The sequence below is a fragment of the Mauremys reevesii genome, linkage group 26 (assembly GCF_016161935.1).
Source record: "Mauremys reevesii isolate NIE-2019 linkage group 26, ASM1616193v1, whole genome shotgun sequence".
Taxonomy (NCBI): domain Eukaryota; kingdom Metazoa; phylum Chordata; order Testudines; family Geoemydidae; genus Mauremys; species Mauremys reevesii.
This window is the reverse complement of record NC_052648.1, coordinates 6503014-6524454: the sequence shown is the minus strand read 5'-3', so window position 1 is coordinate 6524454 and position 21441 is coordinate 6503014. Positions and strand designations below refer to the sequence as shown.

At 54.7% G+C, this 21441-nt stretch overlaps 1 protein-coding gene across 4 annotated transcripts in view; it reads right to left on the bottom strand.

The window, feature by feature from the left end:
• Positions 1–4540: 4540 nt before the first annotated feature.
• CELF5 (CUGBP Elav-like family member 5) overlaps positions 4541–21441 on the bottom strand; it is a 56471-nt gene continuing 39570 nt past the window's right edge. For 2 of the 4 annotated variants that reach the window (XM_039515826.1, XM_039515827.1), the window contains exons 4-13: positions 18082–18210; positions 17546–17625; positions 16234–16380; positions 9702–9846; positions 9169–9315; positions 8726–8788; positions 8553–8636; positions 7273–7416; positions 5944–6107; positions 4541–4680 (exon numbers count right to left, since the gene is read on the bottom strand). In XM_039515826.1, the coding sequence (XP_039371760.1) occupies positions 5980–6107; positions 7273–7416; positions 8553–8636; positions 8726–8788; positions 9169–9315; positions 9702–9846; positions 16234–16380; positions 17546–17625; positions 18082–18210 (1067 nt within the window). In that variant the 3' untranslated portion in view covers positions 4541–4680; positions 5944–5979. Of the gene's footprint in view, positions 4681–5943; positions 6108–7272; positions 7417–8552; positions 8637–8725; positions 8789–9168; positions 9316–9701; positions 9847–16233; positions 16381–17545; positions 17626–18044; positions 18211–21441 lie in introns of those variants that run through there. The other 2 variants (XM_039515828.1, XM_039515830.1) reach the window with 2 other exon arrangements.

Here is a 21441-nt window from a genome sequence, read left to right as displayed (position 1 = left end):
AATGGCTCAAGAAGAAAGGCGGAGTGAGAGCTTCCCTTCTCCGCAGGCACCAGCCTCCGCGCTTGGAGCCTGGTCCTTCATCAGAAGCCATTACCAGCCCCAAGCCCAGGTTTCCTCTCTGCCGGCAGGTCACTCTGTACCCTGCAGCGTGATCTCAGCTAGGCGGTAGCGCCGCACAAGCGGGTGCACCAAAAATAGCAGGGGTGGCGAGAGGGGCTGCCTGGTCTTGAGCAGGATCCGATGGGGGATGGCGGGGCGGGGCTCACCCCTCCTGCCACTGCCCTGGGCTCTCCCTTGCTGCCCCAGCTCCAGCCTAGGGAAGGTTTTGCTAGGTGAGCTGGCCTTGGAATGAAGCGCGCCGGCCGCAAGCTGCTCCGCTGCAGCAGGCAGCGGGTTGCTTCCATTTGCTCGCCTCCTCTTGCAGCCCCTTTTCCTCTGCTTCGGCCTGGGTCTGCCGCCCTAGAGCTGTGTCCGCGGGTCTGTGTGAGGACATCTTGCCCGAGCCGGAGGGTGGAGTATTGTACCGGGCTCCGCTTTCCACTCTCCCTCCCTCCCTTTGCACCGTGGTTCTGTTCAGCTGGTTACCGTCAACGGAGAAACCGCCCTGTTCTAGAACATGCAAGAGCAGGGCTGGGGCTCGAGCTGCACAGGACGGGACAAGCGTCCAGCCACTCTGGGCAATAATTCTTTGCCTAAGGGCCTCCCCGGTGCTTCATACCCAAATCCTCAGTCTCCCCTATGAGCTCGGTGAACGTTGCAGTAAACAAAGGCATGGGGATGTGCGATAACTGACCAGTGCATCCGGTGGCTGATTAGCCACTGGGCCAACAGGGCCCATGCCCAGGGGCCCTGGGCAATTGGGGGGGCCCTGGAAAAATTGGCACCCCCATGCCCTAACCCCCCTCCCATCCGGTGCTCCTGCCAGGGAGCAGGGTCAGGGCATGGGGGGCTTGCCCCGCTCCGTCCACCCACCTGGCGGTCCTGCCCCCACGCCGCAACCACACTCCCTGCGCCCTGACCCCATTTCCCTGGCAGGAGCATGAGGGGTGTGTGGGGGGAGGGACTGAAGGGGTAGGGAGGGGCTCCCAGTTGCTCTGGCCCAGGGCCCCACAAAAGTGTACTCCTCCTCTGAATGCAACACTCAGAGATTGGGAAAACGGTCTCCAACGGTTTAAATGTAAACTAGAATAATAAGGGCACTTAGGAAGCCTCCGCCAGGAGCCCCATGACTTCGAGGGGAAAACATTAAATTTAGCCTTCGAGAGCCTTTATTTCCCCAGAACCCTTTGCTTTCCTTGAGCACCTTTCATAGGAGTAGCTCAAAGCACTTTCTTTTCCAAGCAGGCCTGGTTTATAAACCTTAACTCCATTTTCAGAAGGGAAAACTGAAACCTACATGCAACATACCAGGGCTGAGCTAATCTCGAACACAAGATCCTGCTGTCCTGGGCTGACCACAGTCCTGCTTCCCTTATGCTACAGATCAGAGGAGGGTTTTTTTTTCTTTCTCTCTCTCTCTCTCTCTCTCTCTTTTGGCAGGCTCAGATATACTGGTGTAAGTTAATATATGGGCCAGCGTGGAGTTTGAGTCCTGAAGGGCTGCTCCATTTTATTTACAGAGCTGCTGTGGGAACTAATCAGTTAAAAGTAAAACAGCTGGACTTTGTAACTAACACATTAGAAGAGTGAGAGAAGGCAGTGGCGGAAAGAAAAGCCCATTCGCCTTGTAGCTTATGGGTGTAGGTCACGGAGCTGGGGCCGGTTCTGCTCCACTGGGGCGCGGGCGATGCGGTTGGCTTTCAGAGGCTGCAGACCAAAGTGTACGTTTCTGGCCAGCTCTCTTCAGCGAGACACCTAGAGCCGGGGCTGAAACCGCTTGCTGGCGCGACGCGGTGGCTAAAGCACAGCGCGGGGAGTTGGGGAACTGCCAGGTCAGGGCCTGGCCTCCATATCCCCAGCTCTCAAATGCTGCCGCTCCCTGTCCCGCAGCGTTCACCAGGGCTGGGGCCACCAATAAACGGAGAGGTGCTGGGGCGGCTATTCTGGGGAGGGTGCCATCGAACGTCCTAGACAGCTACTGCCCTTTAGGGATGCCTGTTCATAAGGACATTTGCTGGCACATACCCTACTGTCTGTCCATTCCCACGTCTACAGGCCTTGCTGAATACAGAGGGAACCTAAGTACATGCTTGACTGTGGCCCGGTGCTTAGGGTACAGTGCCACTGCAGCGGGCTGACGTAATACCCAGCTTGGGGGCGACAGGCATGTGCTAGCTTTGATCAAGACAGTGCGTTAAAACCAGCAGAGTGGCCCTGGCAGCTCAAGTATGAGCCTGTTTGAGGTCTTAGGTAGGTGTTTAGAGGTCACAACACTCCTGCTGCCACGGCCACGCTGCAATCTTTAGTGCACTAGCGCAACTAAAGCTAACCCGGGTATGTCTCCCTGAGCTGAGGGACTCATATCTCCCAGCTGCAGTGCAGATGTACCCCCAACTGATTTGCTGAATAGGGATGGCCTTAAGCCTGTATTTAAATGCTTTACTCATCTGGGGCCTTCCTGACTGTCTTCAAACCCAAGAAACCATTTGGCGAGGGACACAACCAACAGCCGAAAACCAGTTACTTAACAAGTAAAACTTTTATTAAATAAATTTCGGATTCTTTAGACCAGAGCGAGGAGTTTGGCATTAAGACATAGCTTGAATCTCACCTGCAACACCGGATCGGTCACATTGGTAACTGTGATGGAAGAAACTGATCTTAGACACTTAGTTCAAACCAGCTCAACCTAAAATTTCCAAAGTCCTTATTTTTTTTTTTTCGTTTTGTTGTTTGTTGGTAATATTTTTTTTGTTCAAAATTTGATTAAAGTTCAAACTTCATGAAATCACTTGTAGCAGAAATAAAGAACATCGTACAAATCACGTACATAATAGATGTTAAGTATAAAAATGGTATTTACAATCAGTAAACATGGACGATAGAAACGCACAAGCTTTCAATACTTCATCCTCTCTCTCGTGTTCTCAGAATCAGACAGCGAGGGTTGGTGAAGATCCACAAATGTACCTTCTTAAAGAGCCTGAGCAACATCTGCACGTGGGAATCTGGAGAATGACGACAGATTATAAAGGTCCCAAGAGAAACTTAGTCCTCAACGCGCTCTTCTAAACCTGCTACATCAGTCTTTCCCCACCAACCCTCTGCTGATGTTGTTTAAACACACGCACACACACACACACAAACGCACGCAGACACGCACAGGAATGTTCTTCGCACATTAGCAAACTCTGGACTAGTTGTTCAGAAGTTGTTTTTTTTTCTTTTGCTTAAACTTATTTTGGTAGAACCTTTAAGGGACTCTTTCAAGTCGTTCAATGGATGCTGCTTGTCCATATGATCCCTACTTTAGGAGAGCTCCAATTAACCAAGCTCAGACCTGGGTTCTGTGCTTAAGTGTATCTATATCTATAGCTATATCTATATATGCTGCATACTGTATAATTTGTCCTTGGAGGGGCGGGGGAATGCTGAAAAAAACAGAACAACCTCTTTTACAATGTTATCCTCCGTGGATCTGCTCTGAAAAGCCTTGCGGAGGAGCTAAGAGGTCCTCAACTGGAGTAAACATCGTCGCCAATGGAATGTTTGGTTTGGAAATGCTAAACGCTTGATAAAGAGCTCTATGTTCTAGCTGGAACGTGGAGGCCATTTCAGGCTTCCATCTCTCTGCTGTAGGATTACAGCGCTGGCCTTTGATAGGTTGGGAAAAATTCCCTGTTGCCATGGAGAATGATGAAAGTCAAGGGTTCTTTGCTGAGCCACGGGGAAGGGCTGCTGTTGCCGGAGATGAAGGGTAAAGGTACCTTATTTCCCATTCCAGGAGTGCTCAGGATGGGCTTCAGCGCCAAATTCCAGTAGCCTGGTCTCCAGAAGGCCTCCAAGAAGTAAGACTGAGAGCTCTCAGTAGCTTGAACCAAGCTGGTGCTAAGGTTGATGGGTGAGTGAATCTTGAGGGGGCCTCACCCCGTTCCTGGAGGTATATAGTTCGCTCTCTCCTCACCGCTTGCTAATACTAAGTGGAGAGAGGATCTCCCCGTGGCCACGTCCTCTGACAACGTCCAGGCCCTTGTGCAGTCCCCGTAGAGGAAGTGCTGTCCCAGCAGTAACCCTTTTGCTCCTAACCCCTCCGGAGGTGAGGAGGAGGGAGTCTCTGAATGGAAAAGTTTGGTCCTGTGATTTACGTTAAAAAAAAATAGAGACTGTATATATATATATATATTATATATATATTTATATTTATATATGAAAGGGTGAAAGCCAAAATCCCGTGAGTTGCTGTGGTGACCTAGAGACGCAACAATTGAGTTTTCTTAGTCCACGGCACTCCACGCCTATCCCGAGCAGAAGGCAGCCTGGTCCCCATGCGTGTCGACTTCTCTGGCCCCCTCCTCCCCCAGTAATGGTGGTGGTGGCAGCAGCCAGCTGTGACAAGACTCTTCCCGCTGGGTCGACGTCAAGCCTTCCAAAGCGTCTCTTCTCTTCGGAGCGTCCCGTTTTCGGGGCGGGGGGGCAGGGTGGGACGGAAAGGGGCGGTGTCAAAAGAGTTCTTAAATTTACTGGCCTCTCCTGAAATCAGCTTGAAGCAGAAGTTCTTCTTCCTCTGGATGGTTCCTTTGCCTGCAGGAAAAGAAGGTGGGAGGTTAGGAGGCCCTAGGTGAACATCAGGCTTCTCGTTGGCCTTCCCCTCCGCTGGAGGAAAGTGACCCCATGTTATTAGGGTTCTCCCCACCCCTCCAGCCTTCCCTCAGCTCAGCGGTCTGAAGGCCCTGAACTCAACACCACTGGATGCCTGTGGGCTGAAGGGACGGCTTCATTAGCTCAAAGGCTGGACCAGCCTCAGAAGCCTTCATACATGGTCTAGCCACTAGAACATGGGGGGCAGACCCACACTGAAGGAGCATGGCTGACGTGGGCTGAGAACTTGTTTGGCTGCCAGCGAAGACGGGGGCTTCGCTGCTTCAGTCCTGTGGCAGCACGAAGTGCCCGGAACGTGCTCTGTGATGGGGGTGAAACAGCTCGCCCCACCCCATTAGAAACATCTAACGCGAGTGTTGGCGAGGGCCAGCCCCACATGCAGCAGTAACACTAGTGCAAGTGGGCGCCTCCGCGCTGGCAGCCAAAGCAGGTACCAAGCCCAGTCTGAGGATGGCCAGGCGTGAGTGGTGGCTAATGTCCATCATCCGCTAACCATGTCCCTGCTGAAGCTGCGGCATCCCTACAGTTCTTAATGCAGCATCCCCGGGGAGAAGGGTTTCTCACATGGGAACAGCTGCAAAAACCAGCATTCGCTGGGTCCCTGACGCCATGCAAACTTCACCGTGCTCCAGACCCTGCCACCAGTGCCCTTGCTAGCAAAACCCCTCCAGCCTAGGGTAGCTAATAGAGAAAAACAAGCCGTCACGGCAGAAGTTCAAACCATGGCCAAACTAAACAGCAGAAGTGGTGCCTCACCCCAGCCCCCTGTTCCTAACCCAATGTATTGTCCCGGTGTCCACAGAAAGCAGAGATGGAAGCTCTTTGGCTTTCTGGCTGTATTAGGACATAAGAACCCTGGGGCCCCGTCTACTCCACCCAGCTGGATTGTTCCCTCCAGTGAATGCTTCAGTCCATTTTTAAATGACCCAAGTGTTGTGGCTGCCACCACTTACCTTGGGAGACTGGGCCACAGGCTAAGCCCATGTCACACGCACCGCCTGAAAACAATCTCTCGGGGTTAATACTTACCCCTACAGCAGGGCAGTCAGGATGGACTGGGGCTGCCGAACAACTGAGAGCTGGTTAACCTGCTTCTGGCAAGGATCTCTCAGCTGCAGAGTCACAGGGCAGCAGTGGAGGTGGACCTGGGTGGAGGAGCAGGAGCCGGGCGGTCTAATGCTTTACCTGTGCTGCAGCACTGAATCCTGGCTTCACACACTGTCAGTAGGGGTGGCTGGCGTCCTTGGGTCGTTTTAATTGAACCTTCAACCTCTTCATTCCGACCTGGAAGCCGTTCATGGCCTGGATGGCAGTCTGGGCACTGGACGGGTTGTCAAAGCTCACAAAACCTGCAGAACGAAGACCGAGGGGGCAGAGACTATTGCAGTTTCTCATGGATCTAATGCCCCAGCGTCCGACTGGGATTACTGGGGTGCACTGGCCCAAATCCATCCACCTAGGGTAGCCATGCCAGTAGAAAACATCCCACTTCCAGCTGCGACTGGGTGAAAGGCTGCACCCCGGGCGACTAGATTTAGGCTCTGCCACAATGATGGGCACCTTTGCGCTCTCCAGGCCTGACTGTTGAAATTCAGGCTATCTAGGAATGAGGCCGCATGCCTTGAAAAAATGCTCCAGCTGGGGGAAAAGGCAGCAGCCTGCCTGGTGAGCATCCCGGCTTCCACTCTGCATGGGCTCCCCGTTGACTACGGAGTCCAGTTCCAGGTCTCTGCCCTGCTATTCCATGGGATCAGCCTCTGCTGCCCGAGAGAAACCTCGTGCCCGGCAGCCATGATCTCCAAGTTCCATGGGTGTTGCTGAGCAGTAGCAGGAGGCTGGTGATGGCAGCAGACAGAACGGGCGCAGGAGCTGGGCCTAGACGGTGAAATCTGCTCCCAGCAGAGAGGAGAGACCCCCCCCCCAGATGTCGCCCTCCTCCGAGCCACAGTCAGTGCAAGTCTCAGCCCCTCCACCATAAATTCTGTGCGCGCACAGCAGCAGACACCCCTCCACCGGTTCACACTCATGCACAAACACCGAGCACACACACCAATAACCATAGCAACCGAAACAAGCCCCTATAAACGAACCACACCGTGTCCTCTAGGCTGGTGTGCTGACATATTGCTGGGGGGAAGGGGCATGTAGGTACCTACACTGATCGTGTGGACACACACACACTGCACTCCCAGATCACCTGGCATATACACAGACACATCCACAAGTTCATACACATACATCCCTTGGTGTGTGCACACACCCAGTCTATACACAGCCCCAGTCCACCCACACACACGTTGCTGAGCTACTCTCTCACACCTCCGCTGTAGCCTCCACTCCACCCAGAACCAGGTGCAGGACTTCGGGTCCCCCAAACGCCTCTAGAGCAGAGCGCTCCATGCCCCAGGGGAGTTCATCCCCTTTCCACCTCGTGCCCCAGATGGCTGCTGGCTCGTCCAGCCTTGCCCCCGCTCTGCCTCCGCTCCTGCTGCTGCGGGAAAGGGGCTTGCTTACCAAAGCACTTGCTCTGGTTGGTGGCTCGGTCCATGAACACCTTGGAGGAGATAATGTTGCCGAAGGGCAGGAACATTTGCATCAGCTCGTTGTCTCCAAACTCCTGCGGGAGGTGGTAGATGAAGAGGTTGCAGCCTTCGGGACCTGCAGTCAGGGACGGGGAAGGGGTGGGAGGGGACAGGACACGGGTGTGCACAACCCCCGAGGGAAAAGAGAAAGAAACGGGCTCAGCTCAGAGAACAGAGAACCTCTGATGGGCCACCTCTGCCTCCCAACCCCCCACTGCTCGGCTCTCACCACCGGTTAGCTCTGGATTGGGGGGGGCGCTCACAGGGCTGCCCCCACAGCCACAATTTGCCAACTACTTATCCCAGCAGTGCCCTGGGAACAACACATGACTGCAGGGTTCTGCAGAGCAGCTCTGGGTATCCCAGCCCCCAGTTCCCCACGGTGACACCGGACACCTCCCTCAGTGATGTGCCAGAGCCTGGGCACTGATGGGTTTGTTCCGTTTGCATGAACTTAGCCCTGGTGGAAGCCGTTGGGTTGAGAGCCCTGAGGACTCCTTGGCGAGGGCTGACCCTTGGATTTGAAGTCCCACCTGAAAGACGACCACACGGTAAACCTCAAGGATTGCGCTGGACACGCCCGGGGGAGGGCTGAGCCGGGCAGTTTACAGATTACAATCCTGCTGCTTAAAGCAGTGAACCAGGCCCTCGATGGAGCCTGCTGCATTGAGCGGGGCTGGCTGGGGGAATCCACCAATGCTCCTCCCAGAGGAGCCGGGAGGAGCTGCTGCAGAGTGATGCCAGGGGCTCTCTCCCCATGCTGGGCCAGTCTCAGGGATCTGATTCAAACCTTTGGCATGGCAGGGCAGAGCAGTAACTGCGCTGCCAGTGCAGGGTGAGACCAAAATCCTCATCCCTTTCGGGTCACGTTATTGAAAGTGACAGGCTGAGAAACAAATCCCAAGGCTGTCCAAGAAGTGCAGAGACTTCACTGGAGTGCATCTCTTCCCTCTCTCTCCCCGCTCCTGATCCAGGCTTTCCACTGGCTGAAGGGGGCTTGTGCAACTGGTGCGGTTTGCTGGCCCCGACGCTGCCAGCTTTGAAGCCAAGCCATGGCTCATATGTCGGGCTTCTCCAGGGCACTGTGTGGAGCCTGCTCACCCTCCACGGGGGAGATCAGAGCCCACGAGGCTCAGCTCCCCCAAGGGAATCCCACGAGCGTCAGAGCGTCAGCCCCCCAGACCGGAGCTTCCCGTTGTCCCAAGTCCTCACCTTCTCGCTGCTGCTGCTGCAGGATGGGATGCGGCTGGGGGATGGTCTGGGCTATCGGGGTGATGGTCGTGGTCGGATACATGGCTGCGGTCAACGAGACGTAACAAACCAGTTATCCAACGGAACGCGAACACAAGGGAAGGCTGGGGAGGGCCGGAAAAGGGGACAGGTACCTGCATACTGCTGAACCCCGGTAAAGGCTGGGTGCAAGGTCTCTGCCACCGAGGGGCTCTGAGCTGGAGCGAGGGAGAGAAAGAGAAAGGAATGAAAAGGGAATCGTGGGAGAGCTACACATTCGCTCCCTGACTCTGCCGCAAGCCCAAGGGACCCAGAGCGGATGCCAGGAGCTATGAGAAACTCCTTGTTTGGGAAGCCAGGGACGGTTACTAGTTGTGGCTCCCCGAGGTCTCTGGTTTGTGATGCGTGGCTAAGCCCAGACACAGAGACGGGGAGAGAGAGAGACCTAGACCAAGCAGGGATGGGGAGCGGGAGGAGAGAGAACACACAGCGTAACAAGAGGCACAGCACTTCACTGGGGAGATGGCGGAGTCGATCGGCTCGTCTGGCCCTACGAGCCGGGAAGATGGCAGTCAAGGGTCCTCCCCTCCCTCCATACCTGGGTAGGGCACGAGGCCGTTGGCGTAAACCGTCTCCAAGGTGGGATGGCCGCTCGGGAAAGGCACCACCCCGGTGAACCCGTTTGTGATTGGCGCTACCAGCCCCGGAACTGCGGCTGTGCCCAGGAGAGGAGGCGAGTGTAGCCCTGAGGGAAAAGGCAAACGAATCCCACGTTAGCTTGGCCTCCGCAACCCACCGACGACTCCGCCCAGCGATTCATTATCATCTGGCTGGCACTGCTGCAAAGAAGCTCGCAACCATAGAACCACCGGACCAGGAGGGACCTTGAGAGGTGTCCTAGTCCAGACCCCTGGGCAGTGCCGTGGGGATAAGTGCACAATGCCACAGGCCCAGGGCACTGCCGTAAAGGAGCTCGCAGCACTGGAGCTCTGCAGGCCAGGGATAGGCGGCTACTCTGCTGCCTAGCACAATGGGGCCTCGTTCTTGGTTGTTATCTAAACCCTGCATGGGTAAATAACAGTAATAACAGTAACTCTGCTCTACTCAGAGCTGAGAGTGGTGGGCCCCTACCTGAGGTCGGCGCAATCGGGGTGGCCGGTAGCCCGTTTAGACTGACGGCGCCGATCTGCTGGATGTGGCATGGGGAGAAGGTGACGCCTGGGCTCAGGTAGCTGCCGTGAGACGTGGAGAGAACCGTCGTCTGCTGCTGCATCAGCTGCGAAACGAAGCGAAGAGACGTCCCTTCAGCCCTGGTGCCAGGGTACGTCTAAGAAGTTACTCAGCCCTGGGCTCCAGGGCCAGACACCCCCCCTCCCCAGCCCCCATTCACACAGCACCCACATGCTAACCCCACCCCAGCCACTAACTCAGCCACAGGATCTGAGAAGCAGGTTTCATCTCCGACCAGCCACTAGGGGGCACCAGATTCCAGGAATCCACCCCAAATTCTAGCGCTCAGACAGCTGCTAAGGGAGGGCGCAGCCTGGCTGGCCAGGCCCTCCCTGGTGATGGGGCTAGGCCGGAGCATCCTTGCTCCCTGGATACTCACCTGAGCGACGGCTCCTGCAGGGCCAGCTCCAGGCCAGCAAGGCACCGCAAACACAACCTCGCAGACAAACCCCTCCGAGCTTCAACCCCCAACTGGCTCCCGGGGACGTGATCCTGGGTCTGATTCAGCAGAGGAAGGAGCCGATTCCCTGCAGCTGGGTTGGGATGCGGCCGGACAAGCTCCCGGGAAGAGCCGCTCCCAAAAGGTTTATGCCAATGTCTGACCCAAACCCTGGCCTCGACTGAGCTCCCAAACGCCAGGCTAAGCCAGATCCAGCTCTTAACACCACCCCTCCTCTCTGGCCCAGCTCTCTAGTACTGTAACAAATCCACTGCCTCCTGGGCCGTTTCTGTGCTGCACACCATGACCCCTCATGGCAGCAGCCAGGCTAGAACTTGAGGATCTTCCTGCTCTGAAAACAGAGTTTGAGCTAAAGGAGAATCACTGTTAGCAGTATGGGGTCAATGACACACAGTTGAAAAGCTCTGATTTCTGTTCCACAAAGGGCAGCGGTACCGCATACATATTCACCAGCTCATTACAAGAGAAGCCCACAGGCACTTGGATGCGTTGTGTGGTGATAGAACCGCCTCCACCCCATGCTCCTCCTCCCAGTCTTGTCTTCAGCTACTCATGAAGGGAGACTTTATAAATGAACCAGACAAGTGAGAGAGGTGAAAGGACCAGTAAGGCATTTCCTCTCCCACCAGGGGACCAGTGGGACCAGCATTCCTTAGTGCAGGGTCTGGTATGGTTTTCACTAGCCCGAAGGATGGGAACTCCACGAGGCAGCTCTGTGAGATCACTCCTCTCACACCCTGCCCATTGCCAGGAGCCGGCTGCTATACATTTGTATTTTGCTCAGACACATGCAGTCCCTTTTAGCCTCCACACTAACAACACACAGCACTCGCTGGGGCTGAGATCACATCACAGACTTTGCCATACAAAATCAGAGCAATTTTGCCTCCAGAAGCAGCCTCCGCCTGGTGCCTCAGGGGAAGGCAAACTCCCTTGCCCCCATAATGCACCTGGCTAACTAGGCAGTGATGCACATTGGGGTAGGAGAGGGGGAGGAAGGGAAAATTCTTCCTGACCCCTGCGGCCATCCACTGATGCTCTGAAGCATGAGATTTGATTACGTAGATCTTAGCACAAATAGCTGCAAAAGTCATGAACGGCCACCAAATTATCCAGCCCCTGTGATCGCATCGGACGCCGTCGTTTCTCACAGGCAAGAATGACAGTGAGTAAATGGTGCGACATTTGCAGGGAGGAAGACGATCCACGGTGCCCATGCTGGGAGCTAATGAGCCGGAGAGAACCCCAAGATCTGTCTATGTCCAGAAGCCTCAGTACAGAATCCCCTTATATTCACTCCCCTCCTGTCTCTTCTCAAGTCTAATGGATACTGCATCAACTTAACTCACCCCCTTAAGAAGACTGAGCATATTCAGAGCCTTTGCAACCAACGTGGCCCAGAGATCAGCACACACAGGGGACCGAAGCCGTGAGTTCTAGAGTCAAGGAGCTGGTAGCCCCTAGACGTATAAATCTAGCTTGAGCACCTCATCCGATCACTGCTGTTGAGTCAAAATAGGAGTTGGCTAAGCTGTGGCGTTAATGCCTCTTTATAGTGGCACGAGCAAGGCCTGCTGGAGCAGTATTCAGCTCAGCAGGGTAGCAGCGGGATGGGTGGGAGAATCATAGAATCACAGACACGTCAGGCTGGAAGGGACCTCAAGAGGTCATCTCACCCAGCCCCCTGTGCTCAGGCAGGACCAACTAAAGCTAGCTTTGGAGCTCCCATGAGATCTACGGGGGGTGGATGGGGACTTAATAAAGTGTTTTGGCTTCTGGGTAGAAAATTCCCTTCCCTGCAGGCGCCTGCACATCGCACACACCACCCGGGTCGCTTATCCATGCAGGGCGCAATATTGGTGGGAAAGAGGGTGCAGTCTGACTGCCACCTCCTCCCACCCCAAAGGAAATGCCCCAGGTGAGGAGAGGGAACCCCGCACAATGGCCACCACCCCAGGGCCTCTGCGCAGAGCCCCCTACATGCTAATGGGAAGGCCACAGAGCCGCCATCTAGGACATCACATGGATGCTCCCCGGAAGAAGCTGCTTGTCTGCCTATGAACCTGGGTTGTCACTATTCCCGCCCATGCGGCTTTTCCAGTGGTCCCCACTTCTAAGCCAAGCGGGGAGAAGTTGGGACTGGGAGTGTCGTGGGTATCTCAGTAGGTAGAACAAGAGATGGTATCAAACCAATACCCCAGGTTGGTGCTACGTGGCGCTGTGCTCCTGGAGGTGCTGTCTTTGGGAGGTGATGTTAAGCCAAGTTTTAACCACTCATGGCCCTTACTCAAGGTCACAACTGTTTTCCTTCTCTGCCCTGTGTAGGGGATTACCATCCCCATCGTCCTAACCCGTCTAATCGCTTCGGCCCAGAGACCCAGCGAGTCACACGCTGGCGAAAAACTGCCGGCGTATTATGGAGCAGCCAGATCAGAAGAGGTTCCCTTGGGATCATGCAGCGCCGCCATCACTTGCGGCACCGATACATTCTAATAACGGCGTCCGCTTGGCCAGGGAGCAGCCACAAGTGTCACATCGTCCGCGTCGGTGCTGCCCTGGAAAAACTTGTTGCCGTTCCAGAGATCAGCTGAGCTCTAACTCAGCACAAGCCCCGTCACTCGAGGCTGCTCACGGGATTGACGTTCAGAATACGTCTACAAGGACTCTGCTAGCAGATCCCTCCCCGGTACGGCCCCTTCTGCAGACGATGGGGGGGGCACTTCGGAGGGTGAAGACTGCAGAGGCTCACGACACCCTGATGTAGCCAGCGCGAGAACAGGCCAGGATCCCACCTCCAGAGAGAGGAGAAGCCAAAGATCAGGCCAAGCCTAAGGTCCAAGGAAGCAACAGTCCAAGATTAAAGGCCCAGGGCTGGGCCACAGTCAATGAGAAGGGGGAAGGCCAAAGGGAAGGAAAGCAGAACAAGCCAAGAGTCAAGGAGGAAAAGGCCAGGAATGAAGTCAAGGAGAAGGAGTGGGAGGCAAGGCCAGTCAAGAGTGAAAGAGAAGATGAAGGCCAAGCCTAAAGTCAAAGACCTCTCACGCCATGACCTCCCTGAAGTCCTGCCCCTGCCTACCCCACAACCTAACACACACACCAGAAACGAGCGTGGACAAAAGCCCCCACTGCGCCAATGCCGGCCCCCTTGGCTAGGATCTCGTTACAGCTAAACTAGATGAAGGGGGCCAGTAGTTGGCCAGGGGAGGTGGAAGCAAACCCTGGGGTGCTGGAGAAGGCGATGCTGGTAGCTCAGGACAAGGCACTGTCCCGTCCAGGTCCTTACTGAACCAGTGTCCCAGGTGCAGGGTGCTGGTGAGAAGAGGAGGCGTTGTCATTTGAATGACACGTAACACCGAGGTCCCGACCGGTGCTGGTCGTTACAGAGCCTGCAATCATTTTCCATGAGAACAGTCCACTAGCCAATCCTGGCCAATGCCCAGCTCCCTGAACTCCCCACTGCAGTTCCAGTTTGACACAGACAATGTCCTTCCTCGCGTCCTGTCCCGCCTCCTTGGGTGCCCCGTTCAATGAGCAGAGGTGGCTGCGTTGGGGGGAGGGTGCAGAGCGAGTCCCCGGTGGGTACAATTTGAACGGAGAGCCATGTAGACTACTGACATCACTTGGGATTAGGTCCAGGCAGATTTTCCTCCCTCCAAACTCAGACAGGGTTCTTCCCTCGTGTGTGTGTGTGCGTGGCAGGGAGGGGTCCATGGGACAAAGGGGACCTAACTCCAAATTTTTTGCTCCAGTGTAGCCTTGAGCTGGTCACTGAGGGTACGTCTACACTGCAGTAGAAGACCCATGGCACGGCCCCAGCTGACCTGGGTCAGCTGACTCAGGCTTACGGGACTTGGGCTGCAGGGCAGTGTGGACATTCGAGCTTGGGCTCTGAAACCCCACGAGGGGGCTGGGTCCCAGAGCCCAGCCTCCAACCTAAGACCAAACATCTGCACTGCAATTTGTTGTCCCACAGCCCGAGCTCCGCAAGCCCCAGTCGATTGTGCCAGGCTCTGAGACTTGGTTCTGTGGGTTTTTTATGAGAATGGAGACCCATGTAGAGTCTCTCTGGGCTTTTCTACCTTATATGAGGTAGTCAGCTGACTTGAAGATGAAAATAACCAACCAGAATTGGATGCGCCACAGGAAGGTAGGATTTGCACTGCCAGATGGGACCATTGGTCCATCAGGCTTGGAATCCTGCCTCTGACAATAGCCCAGATCCCATTGAAAATAACACTAATGCCATCACACAGCTCTTTAACAACAGCGTTCCACTCAGGTAGCCCTGGTCTGCAGCCAAAGGACCTGAGACCCCGCAGTAGGTCTTGAGTCTGAAAACATCCACTCAATGTGCAGCGGCAGTCAAAAAAGCAAACAGAATGCTGGGAATAATTAAGAAAGGGATAGATAATAGGACATAAAATATCATGTTGCCTCTATATAAGTCCATGGTACGCCCACATCTTGAATACAGTGTGCAGATATGGTCGCCCCAGCTCAAAAAAGATATATTGGAATTGGAAAAGGTTCAGAAAAGGGCAACAAAAATGATTAGGGGTATGGAACAGCTTCCGTATGAGGAGAGATTAATAAGACTAGGATTTTCAGCTTGGAAAAGAGACGGCTAAGGGGAGATATGATTGAGGTCTATACAATCATGACTGGTGTAGCGAAAGTAGATAAGGAAGTGTTGTTTACTACTTCTCATAACACATGAACTAGGGGCCACCAAATGAAATTAATAGGCAGCATGTTTAAAACAAACAAAAGGAGTATTTCTTCACACAATGCACAGTCAACCTGTGGAACTCCTTGCCAGAGGATGTTGTGAAGGCCAAGACTATAACAGGGTTCAAAAAAGAACTAGATACATTCATGGAGGATAGGTCCATCAATGGCTATTAGCCAGGATGGACAGGGATGGTGTCCGTAGCCTCTGTTTGCCAGAAGCTGGGAATGGGCAACAGGGGATGGATCACTTGGTGATTCCCTGTTCTGTTCATTCCCTCTGGGGCACCTGGCATTGGCCACTGTCGGTAGACAGGACACTGGGCTAGATGGACCCTGGGTCTGACCCAGTAGGGCCATTCTTATGTTCTTATGAATCTATCCAAGGCTCAACCAGCCAGGAGGGAAATATAGCAGAGCCAGGTACGTTCTCCTTGATTCAAAGACTCTCCTAGCCACTGCAGGCCACGTGATCGCACCAGCAAAGAGAGAAACACTCCAGAACCGACTGTGTTGGACTAGATGCTGGGATTTTCCTGAGCACTGCAGCAAAAGCTAAGAGAGAGAAACCCGCGAGGACCCGGCTTGCTAGGACTCACGACCCACCATGGCACAATCATTCCCAAGGGCTAAGAGAGCAATACACCCAACCCAGGGACACTGCACCGGATGCTAGAGGAATACACCACAACGCGAAGACTCTGCATATCCAGGGGACAAGTCCCAGGCATCATGGCTCCAAACTGCCCATAAACCTCGGGAAGGTCTACACGGCAATCGCGGGGTGTGACTGCGGCTTGCGCTGACGTCTCCAGGATAAGCTTTAATCTAGCTAGGCTGGGTCCCGGAGCAGGGAAGAGCAGCACACCCGTTAGCACAGGGTAGCCTGGGACTGCAGCGTAGACAGGCCCTACCAGAGAAATACACCAGGGCACACTTGAGCTGTCTCCTAGGACTCCCAGACACTTCAACCGGTCCACTAGCTACGGCAGGCACTGTCCTGAAGCAATACATCACAACTCAGAAATGAGACCAGATCTCTCCTGGGGGACTGTCGGCCAACCAGTCACACCCACTAGGAGAAACGCACTGGGGCCGGATCGTGTGTCCTGCAGCACAGCCAGCACGACAGGCTGAGAAGGGAACCCAGGAGACCACAGCAGACCGCTCCGGGAGCCAGTTGGTCTCCGCCAGCCCTGGCCTCCGTGGTGTCACGCCACGGCGATAGGGCCCCGCGATACTCACAGCCTGCGCGTACGCGCTGTACGGGCTGAACGGCAAGGTGAGAGACGGAGTGAAAATCCCCAGCTGCCCCACCATTTGCTGCATCCGACGTAGGGTCCTCTCCTTATCGGTGTCAGCAAACTTCACGACTAGACTGGAGGAGGCACCCTATGCACAGAGAGAGGAGACAGAGAGACAGAGACAGAGACAGAGAGAGAGAAGAGCACAGCAGTGAGGGCATCGGGCGGCGTTGGCGGGAGCGGCAGCACAGAGAGGAAGAGAGGAGGAGGGTCAGCAGAGCAGCAAATGTCAGAGTGAAAGGCTCCGGCTGAGATCCGAACCCGAGAGCTAGGGAGAGCCCTGCCCAGACACACAAGCCGGTGGACACAGATACAGACACGCACACAAGAAAACGCGGTTGCTGCCGCAGGGATTCCCAAGGGCACCCAGCCGCAGGTGCAGCACCGAGCATCCGGCTGTCCTCACACCCACACGACACACAGCCGCAGATACTGGCAGTGAGGTGACAGGGAGGCACCGGTACAGCACTGGCGTACAGGGCACATACACACAGCGGTGTATGCAGGCAAACAAGCGACACATGCATCCTAGGATAACAACCGCCTGAGCAATGCAAAGTCCCACCGCGCCCCGGGTGACACGGAGAGAGAACACACAACTATGGGGCAGCCATCGCTCCGGCACACAGGATAGACGTTGTTTCCCGCCCCCCAAACATGTACGGAGCATGTACACCCATGCACACCACACCCCAGAATACTCACAGTCACACCCCCTCTGGACACAAACGCATGCTCCTTCCTACACACACCCCAGCCCCGGGTGACGGAAAGGCAGACAACAGGGCACGCACACCGCCGTATGTCCAGGCAGAGTAGATACAGATGTACTCTGTCCCAGGGCACCCCTAATCACACCGACCCCAAATCAATCACAGATACACAATCTAACATCCAGGTAAGAAGGCGGCACATCAGGTCACACACAGCCACATGCCTATAGGAGCCCAAATATACATACACGCCCTGCCCTGTCCGCTCACAGTCAGACCTACCGCGGCAAACACAACACCACGACCGCCACCCCTGCCTAAGATAGTCAGGCTGATGGGATACACTGGGCACACACAACCGAGCGCGCAGGCAGAGCAGTAACACATATTGTACCCCCAAACACAGGTCACAAGGCATGCATGTGCCTGTTGCTCTGCTGAGCGGTGATGGGGGTTCCCAGCCACCGCTGGATGGGGAGCGGTCACTTGAACAGAGATGGGGAGCAGGGGGCGTGACGGGTACCTCGGACTCATACTCACAGGCATCGTCTGGCTGCCGTGCAGTGCGTGGATTGCTGCTTGAGCCTCTGTGTGAGACGAGAACTTTACAAAGGCGCAGCCTGGAGAGGGACAGAGAGCAAGGGAGACTGCAGGTGAGAGCAAACCCGAGAGAGACGCCAGGAACCAGGCACCACCGGGGAGCGGGCCTGAGGCCGGATCCGAACCAGCCCAGAGTCTGAGATCCGGATCCTCCTGCTCAGGCCGATCCCTACAAAGCATTGCAGGGCTGGGGCCAGGAGGACAGAGGGAGGCAGGAGGCTGGCTTGGCAAGTGCTCCAGCTGATTCAGGCAGACAGCTGGGCACATCAGCGCGTGCGGACCCAGGGACTCGCCCCAAGCCATGTTCCCCCTCTCCGAAGCAGGCTGCCTGCCACCCTCCATCTTTGGCTGGGAAACGGCCCTGACATCCAGACCCGCCCAGCGCCGGGGTGGAGTTGGGTGCACCCCAGGGCGCAGAGACAGCAAGGCAGAGGCCTACCTGTGGAGCAGGCATGACAGACAGAGGAGGCTCGCACCTTTACTGTTGCCATCAGGTCCCCGGAGCACGGTACATTCGTCAATGACCCCAAAGGGTTCAAAGAGCCGGAGCACGTCATCCTCAGACTGCTGCTTATTTAGCATCCCCACAAACAGCTTCCTGTCCCCTAGGGGCAAACACAGAAACATCAACCTTCTGTGAGTCTCGTGGCTCAGAGGACAAGGACACGGGGCATCCGGCCTTGGGTATGTAACACACAGGGCAGGTGAGTTACTTTCCTTGGGCCACAATTCATCCCAGACAGCAATCCGACGAGGTTCCTGTGACACCAAGCAGGGATCCAGCCCCCTAAGGGTTAATAATAGCTCCTTCCATCGGAGGATCTCAAAGCACACTGCAGACGTTAAAGAGTGAAGCCTCCCAGGCCCATCCCCTGCAAGGCTGGCATTAGCCTCCCCACATGGCAGGTGAGGAAATGTGATTTGCCCAGCGTTGCACAGCAGAGGTAGGGAATGGAACCCAGGAGCCCTGAGTTCGAGAGTCCTGGCACTCACGACTGGAGAGGGACTAGAACCCAGGGCTGTAGCTCCCAGCCTCTGCAGGCTTTACTCACTAGACCCCCCTCTCCTGTGTCTTGAGACAGAAAAAGAACCCAGGTGTCCTGGCTCCCAGTCTCCCATTCTAGAAATGTTGCCAAAGGGTTGGCACTAATGCCAGGGAGATGGGTGGGTGCGGGGCCAAAGGGAGGACGAAGATCCCCTCCCCTCCCCCCACTGTCCACAGGACATGTCTTGAGGGCTCAGCACACTCTGGCCCTGGGGGGAGAGGGGACGAAAGGCACATGGCTACATTCACGTTAGGCAGCGAGTCGCTTTGGATTAGTTAATTGTAAGGGAGAAACTCAATTCAAGGTTAACCTGGGAGAGTTTATGGGGACGGGGAGGGGGGAGCGGAAGTGATGACAACAACGGGGTGCCTTCTTCCTGTTCTCACCCTCCCCTACTCCCTTCTCCATCACCCCACACAAAGCGGCCCCCCAGCTGGCCCGAAGCCCAGGCTCCGATGCTAACATTTTACAGCCGGGTGTCATTAGGCCGGAGAGAAACATGGCGTCTGCTTGCGTTGGAAGCATGGAGCTCTGGTCTCTGGATCCCACCAGCCGGTTACTCATAGTGCCTGACCCCAGGGACGATCCTGCCCCCCCGTCCCGCAGAGGGGTCGTGTCACCGAAACGGTTAAATACGCCCCCTGGAACGTGCATAGGAGAAACGCCCCGCAGGGAATGGCTGTGTCGGGATGAGGTTTAGGAGGAGCAGCGAGGGAGGATTCCTTATTGTTAGTGACAGGATCAGAGGGGCCGGCTTCAAACAAAACCAATTGAATGTGACGTGTGTCAGGGAAAATAGAGACGAGGCTGCTATCTGCTTGAGAGTGCAGTGACCTGAAAAACAACAGGTCTGCAAGCTACAAGAGCACAGGGGAAGTGTGTGTGTGTGTGGGGGGGGGGCTTTCGTGCTGCGGGCAGCACCCACCGGCTTAGAAAGTGGCTCCCCACCTAGGTAACCCAGTGCTCCGTCCCCTCCTCCCCACACACACACATGCGCATGCACTGGGACACGTGAGGGGAGGGCCCACACGTGCCGGCACACACTTACACAAGAGCGCATTGGGAGACACATGCGCACACCCCTAAATAATAGACGTGACCACACATGGGCTCGTGCATGCCCAGCAACATGCGTCGCACAGTGACTCCGCGGATGCTGGCCGAGCCACGTTTCCAGAGAGCGAGCGAGAGAGAGACGTGCAGCCAGAAAGAGCCACACTCCTGCCGTACAAGGCAGCACGCGGAGACAGACATACAGCTGCATGCACACAGGTGAAGTCACTCACACAAACACACGGGTCTCATTCAATGTCAAGGTATTTTCATGGGACAAGCTGCCCTCTGATCAACTTGATTGAAAGGGTTAAAAGTCACGGGTCTGGCTCTTGATTTACCACAGGGTGGGTGACCAGAAAATCCAGCCCCATTTTTTTTAAAGACAAAGGTTCCTGACCAAGGCTGTTTGCAACGCTCCAGCGTATTAGAACTGCACAGAGTTTTCAACATTTCCATTTGCTTGTCGCTGTTTTACCCTCTTCTCTGCCCTTGGACAATGAAAATACATGGGACAGTTTCACTTTGGAGGGCCTAGTCACGTTCATATTATTGTGAGTATTTACTATTTGTATCACTAGCAACCCTACTCCAGAATCAGGACCCCATGATGCTTGGGCAGGGGTAGGCAACCTGTGGCATGTGTGCCAAAGGCGGCACGTGAGCTGATTTTCAGTGGCACTCACACTGCCTGGGTCCTGGCCACTGGTCCAGGGGAGGGGTGGGGGGCTCTACATTTTAATTTAATTTTAAATGAGGCTTCTTAAACGTTTTAAAAACCTTATTTACTTTACAGACAACAATAGTTTAGTTCTATATTATAGACTTATAGAAAGAGGCCTTCTAAAAACATTAAAATGTATCACTGGCACACGAAACCTTAAATTAAAGTGAATAAATGGAGACTCGGCACAGCACTTCTGAAAGGTTGCCGACCCCTGTGCTAGGGGCTGTACAGCCGCCTAAGAAGGAAGACAGCCCCTGCCCCAGACAGCTAACAGGCTCGGTGCTAGTCAGGAAGCAACAGGTGGACAAGACAAACAAGTGGGGTGGAGAGGCTGGGGTAACAAAAGGAGCAGCGTATAACAAACAATTGAAATGTTCAGGGTCTCATGCACACGTACGAATGCTGCAGTGTCAGGGCTGCAAGCACCGCAGGGCGTATCTTTAAAAACACATCAGCGCTGGATCGACCGGGGAAAATATCAGGGAAATATTTCGATTGATCTGAGACACTGTAAAAAGTCGGGGATTTTAACAAACACCTAAACTTTGGGACAAAACTGACCTGCTGAAATCCCTTTAAGTACATTCCTCAGACACCCAGTGCCAGGGGCCACTAACCAGTCCCAATTTCTCCTCACCAGGCTATCCTTCCTGCCCAGAGATGGTCAGAATGGGACGGGGCAGCAACTGGGGAGATTTATATTTTTAAAAAAAAATGTTTTAGGTTCATAGCTTCCAAGGCGGGAAGAGACCATTGTGATAATCTAGTCTGACCCCGTGTAACACGTTCCCCAATAATTCCTGTTTGAACGAGAGCAGATCTTTCAGAAAAATATCCTATCTTGATTTTAAAACTGCCAGCGATGGAGAATTGGGTTGGGATTTGCTGTTGCAAGATGATTGGCAGTTTGGATCTGGATCTAATTTTATCCAAAGTGGGATTATTTTTGGCCAGGGAGGAGGGAATGAATGTGGAAGGGGAGTGAGAATTTCAGATAAACTGTTCCATTT